This window comes from Lytechinus variegatus, chromosome 5 (genome assembly GCF_018143015.1).
Source record: "Lytechinus variegatus isolate NC3 chromosome 5, Lvar_3.0, whole genome shotgun sequence".
Taxonomy (NCBI): domain Eukaryota; kingdom Metazoa; phylum Echinodermata; class Echinoidea; order Temnopleuroida; family Toxopneustidae; genus Lytechinus; species Lytechinus variegatus.
In genome coordinates this window covers 26,895,754-26,914,513 of record NC_054744.1, presented here as the reverse complement: position 1 = coordinate 26,914,513, position 18,760 = coordinate 26,895,754, and the positions used below count along the sequence as shown (strand labels likewise).

The 18,760-nt window shown below is 35.9% G+C and overlaps 1 protein-coding gene across 1 annotated transcript; it reads left to right on the top strand.

Annotated features, from left to right (window-relative positions):
* Nucleotides 1-5,913: 5,913 nt before the first annotated feature.
* LOC121415846 (FAST kinase domain-containing protein 5, mitochondrial-like) lies at nt 5,914-14,125 on the top strand. The gene is made up of 7 exons (XM_041609207.1): nt 5,914-5,999; nt 7,673-9,403; nt 10,301-10,404; nt 10,804-10,969; nt 11,511-11,871; nt 12,449-12,563; nt 13,615-14,125. The coding sequence occupies exons 2-7, from the start codon at nt 7,789-7,791 to the stop codon at nt 13,717-13,719; spliced, it is 2,466 nt and encodes an 821-aa protein (XP_041465141.1). The 5' UTR covers nt 5,914-5,999; nt 7,673-7,788; the 3' UTR covers nt 13,720-14,125.
* Nucleotides 14,126-18,760: the final 4,635 nt, after the last annotated feature.

The following is an 18,760-nucleotide window of genomic DNA, read 5'->3' as shown; positions in this document are numbered from 1 at the left end:
TGCAGATATTTTTAGAGAGTTTGTGCAATCGTCTCAATCCATTTAGCAAAGTGTATTCATTCTTCAACAATATCTACAAAAATCTCTTTGTATGAATATCGTAATTATTATGTGTAATCATAATTACGTGTAATAGACATTGTATACGTTCGTAGTTTTCTTATTTATAATTATCTTAGCCAAGATTATATTAGTCATTTTGAATTAACTTCCATCTATTATGGATTACTAATCTGTTCGAATCATGAGTCGCTTCATAAATATTATAAAGTAGATCATAAAGTTACGCACAGTTACGAATGACTGGTATATGCCATTCAGTATATATTTCTCTTTTAAACCGTGGAACTGATCCAGAAAATAGCACCATATCTATGACATACACTTAAATCCAGGTGCATTATGGGAGTCTTGATCAGTTAAAAAAACACGAGAAGTATGTTATGGATTTTCAGCTTAAAAATATGATGGTCTTTCTATCTTCAGAAAAAAAATGGATTGCATTGGACCATATACTGCTTTCTGATTTGTTTTTTTAAGGGGAAATGATGTAGAGAGGCTTATGAATATTTAAAAGACAAGCGGAAGAATTGTGTATCATTCTCGTAAGTATATGATCAACATGTTGCCCACTCTAAATACAAATCAGTCAAAAACGACTAGTTAATAGGGTCAGCTGGGTGCAACTAGGCCTATTATTCTAGTCATATTTGACTATTTTCTAGTCATATTTTACTAGAACAGAGTTATTTCTGACTAGAACATATGTCAGAAATGTGAATATCAGTGATTGCCATATCAGTTGCTCCCAGCTGACTACTGGTCTAGTCAATTTGACTGATTTGTTTTAAGAGTGCACTATGGGTAAGAATGCAGGAACTATATGTGCTTGTAATGGTCTTGAGCTGGCGCTGTTCAACGTGAAATATAGTATTTTGCCTATTTTAACCACAATTGCCAGTATTCTAAACTCTGGTTTAATTTAGACTCTGTTCTAAATACGTAGATTAGAAAGGTAGGCTTATCTCTAGGATCTCTAATAGACAAGTTCAATTTGACACCTCCTTAAGAAAACTCAAATCATTTATAATTGACTGAGAGCAATGACTGGAATGGTTATCTTCATAATGAATTATGAGAAAAGAGCCAAGCAAAGATAGGAAACTGAAATATGGAAATGCAATTTTAAAGTGTTTAAAGTTTCCCATAATTTTAAACAATGTCACATCAGACCATTGCCTATTAATAGACGACTCATATCTCGTATTATCAACACTCTTCTTTCTTCTTTCGTACTTTTCCCTGTTTTAATAAAAATAATTGTCTATTTTTCTCCCGGCACAAAAAAAAATCATCAGGGGGATCGCACCTGTCCAATGTAACACCGCCCATGTCGTTTAGACACTATCAGAACAATATTATTTCTGACACACCTGAAATACACTCATAATCAGGTGGAATGAAAACAATCAGCGTGCATTTAATTCCAGACCAGGTTATGATCACCTTTACTTTAAATCTTAGCAAATTGATTTTTTGTGTCTTCTCTACCACTTGTCTCAGCCCTTGTGAAGAAATTATATGCAGAATAATACAAAATTTTGTAAGATGCAACTCTTCATTGTCATTGAGTATTTATTCAATTGTTTATGTACAACACAAGTATGTATGCATCGAGATTAGAAAGAGAAATGTTTCAAATTTGGCTGTTTTTTGCTGAAAGACAATTTAATAGCAGTAATATAAGTTAAACGTCAGGGAGATAGGGCGAGAGGGGGGGGGGGACGGTGGGGAGTCAGAGAGGGAGAGGGGTTGGAAAGAGAGAGAGAAAGATACGAAAAGTTGTGAGATTGTGAGTGACAGAGAATCAGAAATAGATGGAGAGACATTATACTGTACATTGAAGAAAAAAAGGGAAAACAGAAGATGCAATCAGAATTGGCCATAAAATATTGACAACATATTCTAGGTATTAGAAAAGAGAATATGAAATACGTATGTAATAATAGGTTTGATAAACATAATTCTTGATTATTTTTTCAATCTTCTTTTTACATTTTTTTTTATATAAAAAAACATTTGATATTTACTCTCTAAGCTATCTTTTCTATGAACATATCAAAGATTTCTTTCAAAATATTGATTTGATTTTTTATTCTTTAAAAATTAATCAAATCATTAAAAAGGATATATGGTTGTGTCTCTTTTCATCCTGTCTTCCAATCACAATATCTTATATCATTTTTTTTATATTTATATTAATGTTGACACAAAATTTACAGAATTTAACCCCAAAAGGTCTAGAATAATGAATTATAAAATACGTGATAATAATTATCAATGATTTTACACTGAAAATAAAGTGTTGTTTCTGCCAATTTGAATTGAAACAGATATTCATTTGACATCAAACACTTTAAAGGAACAGTCCACCCCTGATAAAAGTTGATTTGAATAAAAGGAGAAAAATCCAACAAGCATAACATTCAAAATTTCATCAAAATCGGATGTAAAATAAAAAAATTATGGCATTTCAAAATTTCGCTTAATTTCACAACAGTTATATGTACATCCTAGTCTGTATGCAAATGAGGGGACTGGTGACCTCATCCACTCATTATTTCTTTTGTATTTTATTACATGAAATATTTTTATTTTTTTATTTTTCCCCAATGTTCTGTGAAACAAAGTTTTATTTTCCCTTAACATGTGGTATTTCCATTGTTTTAAAATGTTATGGTTCAGTTAATTTGCTCCTAATGAATGTCAAATCTGTAAAAATTGAAATATTGTATAATTCAAACAATAAAAAACAAAAGAAATAGTGAGTGATAGTGAGTGATACATCACTATCGACTCTCTCATTTGCATAGCACTGAGTCGTGCATATAACTGTTTTGGGAAAAATAAGCGAAATTTTAGACTGTCATAACTTTCTTATTTTACATCCGATTTTGATGAAATTTTCAGTGTTATGTTTGTTTAAATTTATTTCTCTATTTATTCAAATCAACAATTTTCTGGGGTGTCATTGATCGATTTCCATGAAATGTTCATCAATTTTTTTCCCTTATTTAACCAACCTATCGTCAATGTGAACTCCCCATTAGAAATTCATTTTTTTTTTTTGGGGGGGGGGGCAAAATCTGATTGCCAGCCAGTCTCACTCATCTTGGAGAAATTCGAGCGAGCATTGCCTGTTGAGGGATATAATAATTTCCTGAAGAAGATGGGGCTTAAATTATTTCGTTTCGAAGTCAATAAAAAATTTGTTTGCTCGGAATTCGAGATTTCATTATTATGCTATAGCGAGATGTACGCGTACGTGCATCATGTTCACGGTTAGAAAAAAGTGATGTATGTTAAAAAAAAAAATCAGCTTGCGTTTCGTGCTCGCATTATATGACTAGTGATGGGCTGCGTAAAGGCCCATCCTCTTATAATTCGAAACGACAGTCAGGAAAAAGTTCACTTTTTAGGTCAGTATATAAAATATTTTCAGCTCCCGCTTTGTATTTGCAATATCGAATGAGTTGTTTGGTTGAATACGCATCTTGTTCATGATTACAAGCAGTCCTATATATAATGACCAAATATTAGGTAAGAATATCAACAAATTTCATCTAGTACTTCTTCGCATCACTGTTGTTTGGTAAGATGCCCAGCCTGCTCATGCATGCTTACCATAAATGCTAAGAATGTTCAATTTTCAGATTTAAATAATAAAGTATCTAAAAAAATAACTCGAGCTTCGCGCTGGCATCATTTCATTTGGCCTTATGAAATACATCGTCCTTAGTTGATTTATTTACGAATAAAGTTAAGATGTGAATCCGTCAGTATATGATGAGAAATACCCCCTTTAAAAATCAGCTTTTAACGGCCGATGGGAAAAAAAAGGATGAAAATATTTTTTCCAACCCCGCTTATTAGCGAAAGCTGGCTCCGCCCCTGTTATTGTATGATCAGTATTATACATCATGCCCCCTATCAAACTTGGCAAGGTATTCACAGAGAGTGAATAAACAGCAGGGCAGTGTCTTGAATGTCACTTTGATTCCTTCTTAAGATACAAAGTGAATGTATCCTTGCCATGATCACTGTCCATTATTTTGATGGAGGTATATAGAATGTTTTCAAGAAACCCGATTCCCTTTTACAAAACGATGACAATATATACGGATTTGCAGAATACTATTTCTAAGGGGAAATTTAAAGTAGAGACGTTTGAGCTCTTATGTGTTGAATTTCGATCCAATTACGTGTTCACTCATAGACCAATGCATGTATATATATATAGGGGCGGATCTTTTCCAAAGGGGAGAGGGTACATTTTCCCGAGGAATAAATTGACAAGCAAAAACAAACAAAGAAACAAACAAACAAACAAACAAAGAAAGAAAGAAACAAACAAACAAACAAACAAAGGTCTTCACTTCAAAGGGGCGGGGCACACTTCTGTTTCAGTGGCATTTTTACATTACAAATTTTAATTGTGCCTCTCAAGGGGGGGGGGGCCTGGCTTTGCCCCTGGATCCGCCAGTGTATATAAACCAAAACAAAATGGTTCCCAATGATATTCGGCCTACTGAAATAAAAGAACGGAACAACCCTTTCCTCATTTTGCGATGATAACACATGGCATAAATGGTAACAGGTAACAGCAGGTATTAAAACAGTGGTATAACAATCCTGTCCTGGGTTTAACGCTATACCCTATCCTAAATCTAACCCTACAACTAACAGAAAACCCAATTGCAACTCTGTCCCTGGCCATAAAGTCCGGGGGGGGGGCACTCAGTATATAATGCATAGTCACGGTGTATGTGCTGCGGAGGGGACCCCCATTTTTACACTCAAATTTCCGCTTCAAATCATAGCATTTTCTTCTTATCGAGAAAAAAAAGAAGAAAGAAATCCGCTCCAAAGCTTCGCATATTTTTCGTTACGCCGTTCGGGTCGCATTGATACGCTAGTACAGTGATCTGCAATTTTGGTGAAAATCGGCCGCAGAACACTGTCCGACCATCGGCTCTGCGCGAGCTCACCGGGCGCCTGTGCCGCCGGGCAAGCTGCATCCCCGGGCTGCATCATACACGCATACCCGGGATGTATTCGCACTCTCACACGCTGGCGATCCGTTCCAAGGACCCCCGTTTTCACAAACATTTGTAGTTCCGAAGCCCGTTCTGACGGGGACCCTCCTTTTTACTATAAGCCTGCTCCAATTAAGGCCCCGTTTTGTCTCGCCCGTGGCACACCCCCACCACTTTTTTGGTCGAGTGCCCCCCCGGGCCCTAAAGGCGAGCTAGCAATTGTCGCATGAGCAAATTTCATGGGGTGTCAGCCCTGTTACAAATACCAATACCAATTAGTCAGTATAATTTCCTATCCCTAATTGATCACTGATGGCAGCACGGCCGTCGGTGGTGCCATCAGTGATCAATTACAAGGCCCGGTAGCACGGACACTCACCTTGAATTAAGTGACCATAGCCCGGCCGGAAGCCGCCCTAAGGCCAAATTATAAATTTTTATTTTTTCACAAAGTTTTCCTCAAGGTGTATATGATGCAGGATTTTGCCTCACATATCGAGCGGCATATTCCTATTACAAAATATTAATATATGGTGACTTTCAAAAGGGGGCACACTTGTGTACAAACGGCTCTCAAAGGGGGGGGGGGGTGGGGTCACGGGCCAGATGTACCTCCTGGATCCGCCATTGCCGATGTAATAACCACTAAACTACACAGGGAACCATACTTGACACTTGAACCCCCCCCCCTCACACCCAGTCCCCGATCCATTACCACTTGTTACCACCACGCCCCTTTTACCACATCAATACCGTCTTTGGACGGACCGATCAATGCCAGCGTGAATGCATTTTTTTCCGTTTAAATTTGCTTTATTCTTTATACGGTTATAACGTGAGAGTTAGACTACGGAAAGATCCAATGTTTAAGGATTATTTCGCTGTTTTGTGGGGAGTAATGAGGTATATTCTTTTTAATGTCTCGAATTTTGAGAGTTAAATTGGTTACCCTTACATCACACTTGTCTAAGTTATATCTTAAAAGTTAGGCATTTTTTTGTCCAGTTCTAATTTTTAACTGGATCTAAGTCTGTGTTAGCCAAGTCCCACATATTGAAATCTGTGTCTGTGTCATGATCATGTTGATGAAACCTAGGCTAAGTTTGGAACAAATAGGCTTGTGTAGAAACAGAAAAATCAAAGAATAAGAATAAAGAAAGTTTGAGAAAAATCAGACAAAAAATTAGTCTCTGTCAGACCTTGTCTCCAATTTATATTTTGATAGGCTGAATTCAATTCACTGAAGCTATTAAAAATCTAGCGACCCAAATTTCTGTCAACATCATGTGTATTTGGTTCCATGACAGTTGCTCCGGAGACAATTTCACCGATGGAAAATTGTTATTAAGCAAAACATAAAAAATAACCTCCAACGCTATAAGTAAACCCTAATCCTTATCTTATTTTTACAATATTCTGACCCAAAGACTTTATTACAACTCTAACCCTATGCACTCTGAAATATTTAAATAAGACCTATTAAGTCATACTTATTAGACTTATTAACTTATAGACCTATTAAGTCATACTTAAATCTTTGTGAAACACCCCCCAGGTAGGTGTTTCATAAAGCTGTTCGTAAGTTAAGAGCGACTTTAAGAACGACTGGTGATCCTTACGCGCGTAACCATCGCTAATGAATATGCTGTTACCACAATAAAGGATCACCAGTCGTTCTTAAAGTCGCTCTTAACGTACGAACAGCTTTATGAAACACCTACCAGGGGGGTGTTTCACAAAGATTTAAGTATGACTTAGAGTCGCACTTAAATGTCTAGTTGCACGCAGTTTAAAAGGCATGACAGCATTGGTCAGATCATGCTAAGAAGACGCGCACTACTGCGTATTGATCAATAAGATTGTGCATCGCATATCATGTACGCGTCGACATTTAAGTGCGACCTAAGTCATACTTGAATCTTTGTGAAACACCCCCCAGGTGGGTGTTTCATAAAGTTGTTCGTAAGATACAAATGACTTTACGCATGACTGGTGATCCTTTCTTGTGCTATTCATTTATTACCTAAGAACATGTTCCAGTCGTGCGTAAAGTTGTGCGTAAATTTACGAACAGCTTTATGAAACACCCCCCAGAGCAAATGTGTCACAGTTTTATATTAAGCTGCATATTTGCATGAATTTCGATTGGTAGCTTCAGTTCTTGTGGAAACTTAAGCAGATGCAGACTCCAACTGAGAGTTGAAGATGACATTGATATTGAGGGTGAAATAGAGTTGACTCTGATGCTTGATGTGGCTTAAATTCAGGTGTTCACTGAAACTAGATATTAGAGAGTAATTCTGGGCAAATTATTGAGCTGAAATTGATCTGCTAAAATGGGCCAAAAAAAAATGGCTCAAAAAATCTATCACTACCCATATGGGTTTCCTTTATGTCTGTCAAGTTCTGAATATGTAGTACAAAATATCATCCACTGATGAAATCTGTGCACTCTGACAAAAGGCCATTACTGTTTATTTAGAGGTCACCGTCATATCGATCCTGGCAGCTACAAAAAAATTGTTTTATTTTTCTCAACTCTAAATTGAATTTTATTCTTTTATTCCATTTTACAGATCTGCACATCAGGTGAATGGTCTACTGATTCTTTGTGTGAAGCCATTTTTCGAGTTCACTTTAGCGCTATCCTATCACATTTGAAGAAAAAGACGAACATATATAACTACTAAAAATGGCACATCAGATATGCTTGCATTGGTTAGGAAAACAGAAGAATGTATGGAGATTACTATGGATCGTGGAACCAAACTCAACTCTCATGACATCCTGTTTTAAACCAAGTTTTAACCTTCACAACTTTGGTAGAAAATCACTTACTCATCACAAGTGTATTCTTGCAAGATTATCCCACAGCAGTGTGAGACATTATGCTCAGTTACCTGCCCAGCAAGGCTTATTCCATGTAAAAATGCCTGACCTAGATGAAGGCAAAAGTTCCTCCAAATCTGTTGCGGAAAACACTTATTTTGGTAAACCAAATGTAAAAGAGAGTGAAGTGCAATATCTATATAACAAGGAAATGATTAGTGCCAGCCAGTATATGCAAAGAGAGAGGGAAAAGTTGATGTCTGAACCAAGGTCGCATATGGAGTCGTTTCATTCCAAGTACACCCCGAGATTGTTCTACCTCGAGAGAGAGCAGTATAAGTCAACAGCAGTGTGCCTGCCAAGGGAAGATCTTGCATCAGTTGATATGTCTCACAAGGAATTCCTTGACAAAATCATGGTGGATAAACATGCTCGCTTTCCTATTTCTGATATCATGGATTGTATCAAGTCACTAGGTTTGAATTCTGATGAATGGCTGATAGATATGAATAATGATGTGAGATTTCTTAGACTCTGCATCATTATCAAAGCTGTTTGTAACACCATGACGACAGATGAGCTAGCAGAAGTTTTAACTCTTCTAGCTCGTGCACAGATTAGGACAAGAAATTATGTTCTTCCAACCCTGTATCAGGAGTGTTGCAACAGGGTAGGAAGCATGGATCTCAGGACACGGCTCCTTGTCTTGGACTCTTGGAGAATGATTGGGTATCCTGTGCCACGTTTTTGTGAGGAAGCTTTTGCTGCTTGCAGGGTCGAAGTGCCAAAGATGAATACTGCCGAACTACTTCAACTTATTTACCTGATCGGAGAGAATCGTGGAGCACCTGATGGACTTGAAGAAAGTCTTGTCAAGCAATTACCAGACCACTTGACTTCTCTGTCTCTCACAGAACTTGGGACAGTTTGTACAGGTCTTTTCAAGTCCCATTCTTCTCCTCAAACATCAGACCTGATGCTTGAGATCTCGGACCATGTGTGCAGCAGTGATATCCAGAGTGTACATAGTTTTTTCATAGTGGGTATCCTCAAGCACTTCAGGAGGCAATACGCAGGCTACCAGCATTTCTTCCAGTATGTGGCAAATGCTGTAGCTCCTTTCCTGCACCTTTACCCTCTCATGTCCTGCATGCAAATCTTACTGACCTATGCAACCATGCACATCTGCCATCCTCAACTCTGTGACAATTTGGCAAATGAGATTACACATCGGGCCGATGAATGGCGGTCGAAGGATGCAACCAAAATCCTCTGGTCTTTTGGAACTCTGCAGTATCTACCAGACAAGCCATACTTCTTGCCAACAGTCTTGGAGCAGCTGGTTGACCTACAGGGCGAGATGGAGGAATATCCTCTAAACCTGGTCTCCAGTCTCTTGTCCTTGGCATATCTTCAGCGTTATCCTTGGGAACTTATCAACAGATTGTTCAGCAAAGAATTCTTGCAGACAGTCACTGGTAATCCCGCATTCCATTCTTGTAGAGGTGCAATCAGAGGTGGACATTGTCATAATTCCATCAAAGATTCCAAAGAGTCTAGTTATAGTTAGAAATATTGATGAAGTTTCTTGACAAGATAGAATGATAACATATTGGCATTGATAAATTTTCTATATGACTTTAGATATCATTTCATGTTTTACTGATTATCATTTATTTATCATTTGAAATTAGTTCATTTTATGATAGATTTCCCAGTTATCTTTTATTGCAAGAGAAATGAACATTATCTCTGCCCATAATTCCATTCAATTTGATTCAAATGACCCGTGATAGTTCTTTCCACCAGTGGAGAGGAATACGCCATTTAGATTTATGGCAGGCTTTTAGAAATCAGGGGGTCAAGAACGTACTGACATTTGTCTTTCTATTTTTTACATGGTAAGATATTGGTAAAATAGATTAGTTTATTTCCACTTAGTCTTATGCCAATTCAGTCTTATACCAACTCGTCTTCTATTATTTGGTCTACCATCAGTTCGTCCACTATCCACATGGTCTAATTACCATTTCGTCCATTTACCATTTCGTCTAATAATCAGTTGTATCAATAGCCGTTTAGTCCATATACCATTAGGTCTAATTTGACCAAGCATTAATTGGGCGAAATGAATGAAAAGAAAATGAGAATTAGACCAAGGGGTTATGAGACAAAATAGTTATAGACGAACTGGTGATTAGACAAAGTGATTATTGGACCAAACGGTTATTGGACCAAATTGCTGTTAGACGAAGTGTTGATGGACGGAATGGCATTAGACTATTAATGAAGGTAGACCATGTGATGGGTAGATGAGTTGGCAATAGACGAATCGGCAGATAACCAAAAAAATGTTTCCATTTTCCTCCCTTCAGCATTTATGGACAAAACAGGTGTTGACTTGAGGAGGGACATGCTTCTTCTAGACAGATCTTTGGAGATCGAATGTCCACAGTACAATGGGAACAGGCTTGATGAGGTAAGAATTGTGGAGACTCATTCACGATAGAACAATGGGAACAGACTTGGCAAGATTACCTATTGATCATATGTCTTTTTCTATTGCAGAATTGCTGATAAGATTGATACATATTTGAAATTATATTATTGATTTGTCGAAATAGTGAGATATTTAATTGGGAAATAATCACTCTGTGTTAATAAAATGGAATCTATGATAGAATAAAAACATAATGGTATTAATTGGGCTATGTATGTATTTTGATTTACATCTACTTTGGGCTAAGTAAGGATCCAGCAAAAATACACTTCATTGTGTATGTCAAGTATAGAAATGTCAAGTATAGAAATTCATTTTTAAATGTGATTGCCAAATATTTTGTATGAGAATATAATTTATTTCTTCCTCCTGTGACAGTCCATCATGTTAAGATCTGAGATTCACTCTAGCATAGCACCGACCGTCGGTCAGCAGATGGCTAATAGACCCGATGTACGCTTCATTGCTGGACTGGTCAGAGCTGCTGTGGGAAGGAAGGAAAACTATAAGATCCATTCTATTCTACCTCATTTCAACACCTTGGGTAATTATACATTGTCATTTGCATCCTTTTTTTAAAAATTCAGAAATGTTGTGTAAGTCAACCTCGCATAAGTCGATTAATAACCTAATGTGGCATTGCAAGAAACTAATTCAATTGCAAATGAAGCATAAGTTTAAAAATCATGCGTATTTGGATGTTGCAGGAAAGTTGAGTTGCAATTGAATTCAAATCAAGTACAAATTTGCATTTCATCAAAGGAGTTGTGCTTCATTTTGGAGCCTACAGTGGATTTGGAATGGAAGTTTCTTGAACCACCTCATAAGTCAACACATTTTATTGAATGATTAGTTTGGTCATGGATTGTTCATTGCACTGAACAGTAATGTTTTTGATGTATGAGGTTTAGCTGCCCAAGCAGCCATGTTATATTTGTTAATAAAGCAGTCAATTTAAAAATTAAAATAAATTGTATTTACTAACTATTAAAGTCTTTGGCTCTGACAATGTGGATATAATAGTTGCTACATGAACCTCATTGTTTAATGTTTCTTTGGCACTTTTGCTACTTTTGGTCATACAGATATTGAGGTTCGTCTCAATGAGCACAACCAGCTGATCCCCTTTGAACCCAGTGATCCCCTTCCTGGTGCCTTCAGCCAGGGTGGTGATGATGACTCCAATAGCATGTTCAATAACAGGAAGCTATCTCCAGACCAGAAGTGCAAGAATGCTGTTGCGCTTTCATCCAATCTGATTGCTAACATGACGAAAGTGACGAAAGGGAGCGATGCCCCCGAGGATCCCAGTGCGACCGGAGTTGATACCCCGCCAGAATTGAAAAATGTTCAAGAAAGACCAAGAAGGGTTAAAGATAAGAGGAGAAATGTGAAGCGGATTCTGCAGAAACCTGTTCCAGCCCCCAGCCAATCAAAAGAAAAATGGTAAGATAAATTATTGTAAGAAGTTAAGATTGGTTTTTCAGATTTCTCTACAAACACTTCAGTTCTTTTACAAAAGTGAAATGATGGGTGGGTAATTCTTGAAAGTATGAATGTCAGACTACTTCCTGAAATGATTTGTCTCTATTTTCAAGTTCTAGAGTTGTAAATCTCTTAGATTTTCATGGCTTGAACAGATAATGAGTAATAAAGTTAAAAATGAGAAAAATGTCTGTCAGGTGTACATAAAGGTTGATCATTTTATGGAGTTGCTTGGGTGAATGTTGATGATTTATATGAAAATGAAATGAATGTATATTGCTTATCCCATGTATTTTTACACTCATGGTATTACCAGCATTTCCAAAGTACGTAGAACAACCTTACAATGATGCTTGAAAGTCGGAATACTTGCACGAAGTTGTGTCACCCTTTCCACAGTACACTGTGTCCCCCAATTGATATTGAGAACCAAGGATTTCACTAAAACCTGTCAGTGTTTGGCAATTTTGGGGTACTTACAAACAGCATAAAATGATGCACTGCTTTATATGATGTGATTCTCCTTCCATGTTGATAGGCTCGCCATTGTTGTCTGGGCTAGGAACCATAGTCATTATGGAGGACACAAGCTCTTGGGTCAGCATGCTATGAAGAGAAGACAGCTAGAACTGCTCGGTTACCAAGTTCTTGATGTGAGTTTCTCCCCTATCTCTTCAGTTCGTATAATCACCTCCAGACTTTTCAGCCATAAGTGATGAATGATATGCTCTGAAAGTGGTTTCTAACAATATATGAATTTATGAAAGATCGTAAAGTGCAAAAGTGCAATCCCAATGTTTTTTTAGTTCCTATGCAAATTACAAAATAAATCAGGAGCTGGGAAGCCCTGGAGTATGAAGGTGAAAATATGAATGGCCACCCTAAACCAACAATAAGTTTCAAGGTTGTATGGTAATAATGTGGTCTTCAAAAAGTGAAAAATTTAAAAAAACTAACTGATCTGAAAGAGTAGTTCATCTTCTACATACGTAAAACAAAATTAAGTTGTAAAGTTAAATAAAATACAAGTTACCAGAATTTCTTTAACACCATATGTTTCCAGACTGCTTTGAAATTCATCGAGACTGCAATTGTGCACATCTCATGCTTGAGTGAACCTGAGCTTCAAACCGTGTTTTTAGTCTTTTGTTTTGAAGCTCTCACTGAATTTCTTCTGCATTCATTTAAGTACTTGAGTGGGTTACTGTTGATCAATTCTGATGAATCATTGTAAAGCATTGGATGTCCTTTTTTAAATTTGTTAAAAATCTAAAAATTTATTTGGGGGGACCAATTGTTGGTTTTTGTGTTGGCAGGTCACAGATGATATTGCGATTATGGTTGCTTTATGCTAAAGGGCCTTCATTATATTGAATTTGTCTATAAATTATGTTATGTATGAGCAATGCTAGAGAAAACAGTTTTTCTTAAAAATTATACAAATGATTGATCAGTAAATGTCCAACTACTAAAAACAGCTGAATTGTTCTTTCTTATTTGTAGGCCCTTTCTGTGAGCAGGGTAGGAGTTATAATCAAGTACTGGCCATTTTGGTGATTTAAAACATTACAGCATTTTGGTACAGTAGTTCTCAGATGCATTTTAATCAACATTTTCAAATAGTTTTGATAGATTCTCACACAATTCAGTCTTTTGACCCATACTGATCTTTTATCGTTTAATATTTGACCTTTGACCCAACAGGTTCCATTCCAGGAGTGGTCTCAGATGATGAAGAACAGGGATCAACAGGAGAATATCAAACACATCAAGAGGAAAATATTCAACAATTCACACTCATCTCTATGAACGATTCTGAAAATTCGGAGCTAAGAAGTTATTTTTGGAGTGTTTTCATAAACTTGCCATAAGTGTTCCTAACCATGCCAAAAGGATGCTTGGACCTTACCTGTGCATTTTACAAAAATAGAAACATTATATTTATATGAAGCTTAAAGCTTCTAAAAAATAAATTTAATCATCACGAACCATTATAAAATGGTAATTATGGAGTTTGTATAAGTGGGCCAACATGACATTAATGCGAGAGATGATTGCATCATGCAAGCAGCTTGCAATGTCACAAGTTTAAACTTAAATCCATTGATAGATTTTCACCAAACCTCAGAGTGTTGTTAGTATTGAGAGCATGATGCAGTATCTGCAGATCTTGTAAACTGAATGAGTTTGTAAAAATGACATCATTATTGAGAGAAATGTCTTTCTTAAGTCAACAGCTTCAATCTATCTTGAAATCTCAAATTATTCAGTTATTTCATTAAAAAATATTTCTGTATAAAGTAAAGAGGGATTTCCTCCCAGTTGGTATGGGCTCATTGCCTGGCGCACCATGCATAATGACAAGTTATGTAATCACATTAAAGTTTAATCAGAAAAGACTGCAGAATTTTATTCTTAAGATGTTTGAGATTTTATATGGCATTTATTATAGTCAAGTATAGTACAATATAGTTGGACCTAACTATCTTTTCCCTTCCCCTCTTTAGTATAAAATAACCAAGACAAAATTCAAGGGGGTAGTGGGCTCAGCGTATGTATCAAATTATATCCTCATTTTGCTCCAAATGTATTAGAGAGTAATGCATTGCTATGATAACAACATATGGCAATATACCTTGAAATCTTGCGAATTGAAGGCCTTGAGTACTGGGGAAAACTGAGAGAGTAGTTCGCTTCGGGCAATTCCATAAAATAATCAACCTTTTTGTACATCCGACCCCCATTTTTCTTAAGTCTTACTTCATTTCATAAACTGGTCAAGTCATGATCCTTTCAAAACATTACAGACTGTCAAAAGAACAAGAAATCAGAGACAGAAAATTTCATTAAAGTCGCAAATATAGGGATTCGGATGTACATATTTTTAAAATTGCCCCTCCACAAGTCTTTTCTGATTTATGACCTTAATATGAGATTAAAAAATGGCAACTCCATACCCAATGCATTGAAAAATATGTCTTGCAAGTCTCAAAGACCATGTGTAATTAAAGTCTCAGGAGTATTGGGCCAAAACTGGGGAAGAAGTTTAATGTGCATGATTTTCAATGGACTGCCTGTGGACACTATTCTGTATAATGAACCATACAAATACAAACTTTGATAAAGCATCAATAGAAGAAGAGGATAACTCGATGCTGCACGTTTGTAGAATTGGATAGTTAGAATAATAATGTTGTATTATTGGACAGGCTTTAAATTATTGTTTTCTATTAGACTGAAATACTTAAAGCTATTTTCTGTTAGATGCACTTTTGGAACATGTTTCCATTAATATCTTCTGTAAAACATGCTTCTTGATTTATTAATAAAGGCTAGTTTTTACAGATTCAGGAATGTTTTGAGGATGGGAGAATCATTTAAAATTGTACGGTCCAAACATATGCCTAACTTAATAAAAGTTTGGAAGCATATTAGTTCCTGAAATATTCATTGGAATGATTGGGAGCAGATAATTAAAATTTCAAACTTATAATATTTAAAGTTTTACTGAATTTAATTTGACATATCTTAACCCTCCTATTCACCTTCAACAAACTTTGAGAGCATGAAATGCGAATGTTGTCCTTGCCATTTTTGACGTTCAGATCCTTTGCAAAATCTTTCATGTGTATTTTGTAAAGGTACAAATACAGAATCATATTGTTTTTCCTTAATAAGGATATGTGAGTAATTGGTACTTTGACTGCTTTATGAAGCATTTGAAAAAAATTTATTAGTCAAATTCTTTGTTCTTGTTATAATTACATATGCCTAATGAGTGCATATTGTTTCGATGAAATGAATTGTCATTAATACCTTGGAAAATGTATGTCAAATAATCATGCTGCAATATAAACTGGTATTTTGTTGAATAAAATGATAGCAACCATCATATCAAGTCTAATTGTGAATTTATTGGTATTAACTGAAGATTACAAATTTAACAACTACCAAATGAGAATCTGTTTCTAAAGGAAACTTCTTAAACTTTCTTTGCAGCTAGGCACCCCCCCCCCCAAAAAAAAAAGTTATATGCTTTTCTATTGCCTCGTATCCCATGATTGGACTGTCCAGGATAACATGTTATGCCACAACCCCCCAAAATCTAACAAGTATTCATTATTGCCTGTTCTCACAAAGAAGTAATTTATTAAATAAATACAGATGTAATGAAAGCATCTGCAATGTGATTGCTAAAATGCCCTATTGGTTATTACAAAAGATATAAAAAAGACCATGAAATATGTATTTATTTTTTATTTGAATGGATGAGAAAAGGAGAGAAAGCAATCATTTGTGCAGAAACTTTTAAGACATCTGTGACTACTGAGCTACTCATTTGAGAAATAATTACCACAGACAGAATATGAAATCTATGATTTACTTTGACCACTAATCCATTTTTCTTTATTTCTGCAAAGAGTTCACATACTCCTGCCTGAAAAAGACAAACAGCACTGCACCTTTTTTTTCCATGTTGAAAGGCTTCTTCTTCAACTCTTCAAATGTGTTAAACCTTTGATATATACTAAACAATAAGAAAAATTGGTTCAAATACGACATGATCACACTTGTTTCGATATAAATGACAAACAACCGAATACTCTTATTTTAACCAAGGCAACAAGGCCCACTTTCATTTGCCAAGTGGGTCCCGTCTTACAAAGAGTTGCGATTGATCTGATCAACCATAACTATGGACGGCCAGCAACATCAACATCTAAAATGCATGTTCAAAATATTGAACAAACCGAATACACTTATTTTAATGAAGGTAATGAGGTCCACTTTCATTTGCCACCTGGGTCCCATCTTACAAAGATTTGCCATTCATCTGATCACCCACAACCGTGGAAAACCATCAACATCTAAAATGCACGTTTGTTTTAAGTATTTTGTACATTATATTTGTTTTCATACACTCATTGATTTCTTGAAAATTCAGTGTGCTTCTCTTTGCTTCAAAGGACATGCAAACTTCCTGTAGAAAAAAAATTATGACATGGATTTCAACATTGCGGAGGTTGATCGAATCAATTACAACTCTTTGTAAAACAGGGCCAGGTCTTACCCGAATTGGTCTCTTCCCATGTACTTTATTTAACATATCGACTACAACTTCATAGTTTGATAATAACAATTTGATCTAACACCTCTTCATCAGATTAAATGGAATTGTAATATGTTAAAGGCAACATGAGAAAAACAATCAGGAGATTGAGGAGAGAAAATGATGGGTAAAACTTAGGTGTCGGGTCAGGGTACTGGTGATATCAAATAGAATTAACAGTATGCTCAAAATATTATAATTTTGAACATGCATTGGATTCCAGTGCTTTATTGAAAGCAAAACATAACTAAAAAAATAGGCAAATTAAAAGGTGATCAGAGAGCACAAAATAATGTCCAACAAAGAACAAATCTATTATTAAATATCACAGTTAGTTGAAAGTGTTAACAGTACAAAGTGCATTCATGCAGATACATGTATGCCACTGTATGTCTTTCTCATTTCATGAGAATTTCCTACAAAGAAAACGTGGATATTGTGTATATTAATTTATTATCAAATACAGGATGCATTTTATCTGCAAAATACAAATCCAAATGTTACACATTACCCTGCCTCCAAACCGGGGAGAGGGCATCATTTACCATATTGCCCTCTTCCATGTTTTCTCAATATGTAGCTGCACAAAAAAATGAGGCCATATTCGTTCATTTTGCACCGATGCTTTTAGCAAAGGTCAAACAATGGTACCACCCTTGATTAGCCAGGATTAATAAACAGACTGGATAACACAAAATCAGAGCAGGGAAGTGATAGAAAGGGAATAAATTTATGAAAATGCATTTGAGTTCTAAAATTCCACTTGGCTTTGAAGCCCCAATGCTTCAAGCTGCTCTTACATGTTGAAAAAGGTATTTTGCCAAAGCATGCTCTGCATTAATACCCTTATTGGTCAAACTACAATTCAAATTTCAAGATATAATTGGGTAATGTGATGGAAAACATACATCAAACAGTCTCTCTTAGAATACCCTTTGCCCAACAATTTGTGTGAAATATGCATAAAAAAAATAAGTTCAAATTATATTGTCTGAAGTAGAAAATTGGGTCCCCTTAATTTGCCCTTTGTCCATTAAAAACCACCTCTCGGGTATGGAAGAGAGTTGAAATATTGAAGGATACAATATTCTTTTGCAGCTTTCAAATTCACAACTCAATCTACAAGTCTGGTATTTGAAGGGTTTTTAAGAAGGAAAAAAATTAACATTACCAAGAAAAGGTGCCAAATTTTATTGGACTGTCAAATTCAAATCTTTGAAAATTTACTCAACTTTAGACAAGCTAGAATTATCTGAATTCGATACTGATTTCCCACTAAATATGAGGCACTCCAGCCTTATTGAAGTACACATCAATAGGGGCATTTAATAAGATTATTACACATAATGTACTTTACAGCATCTCAGACATTTGATGCCAAAGCTGTGGGTGTTTGGACTACCGGTATTCAAAGATACCAAGTGTGGGTAATTATACAAATACTTTGACAAAATGAGGGGCACCACTTTTTTTTTAAATAACATTTTGATGTGAATCCTTGTAATGTGATATATCATCCATATCTCAAAATCATGACTGGTCACAATAATTAATTTATGACTAACAATTACCTGTCATCATCGCAAAAGAGATTTCAAGTCATGTGTGCAACAACAATCATTGATTTGGATCTATAGGCTTGGTCACACCGCCCAAGATGTTGGAGCGGTCGTGGAGTGGAGAGAAAAAAATTATCACCGCTTGCTACCATTCACCATTTTCGATTTTGATTGTTTTTTT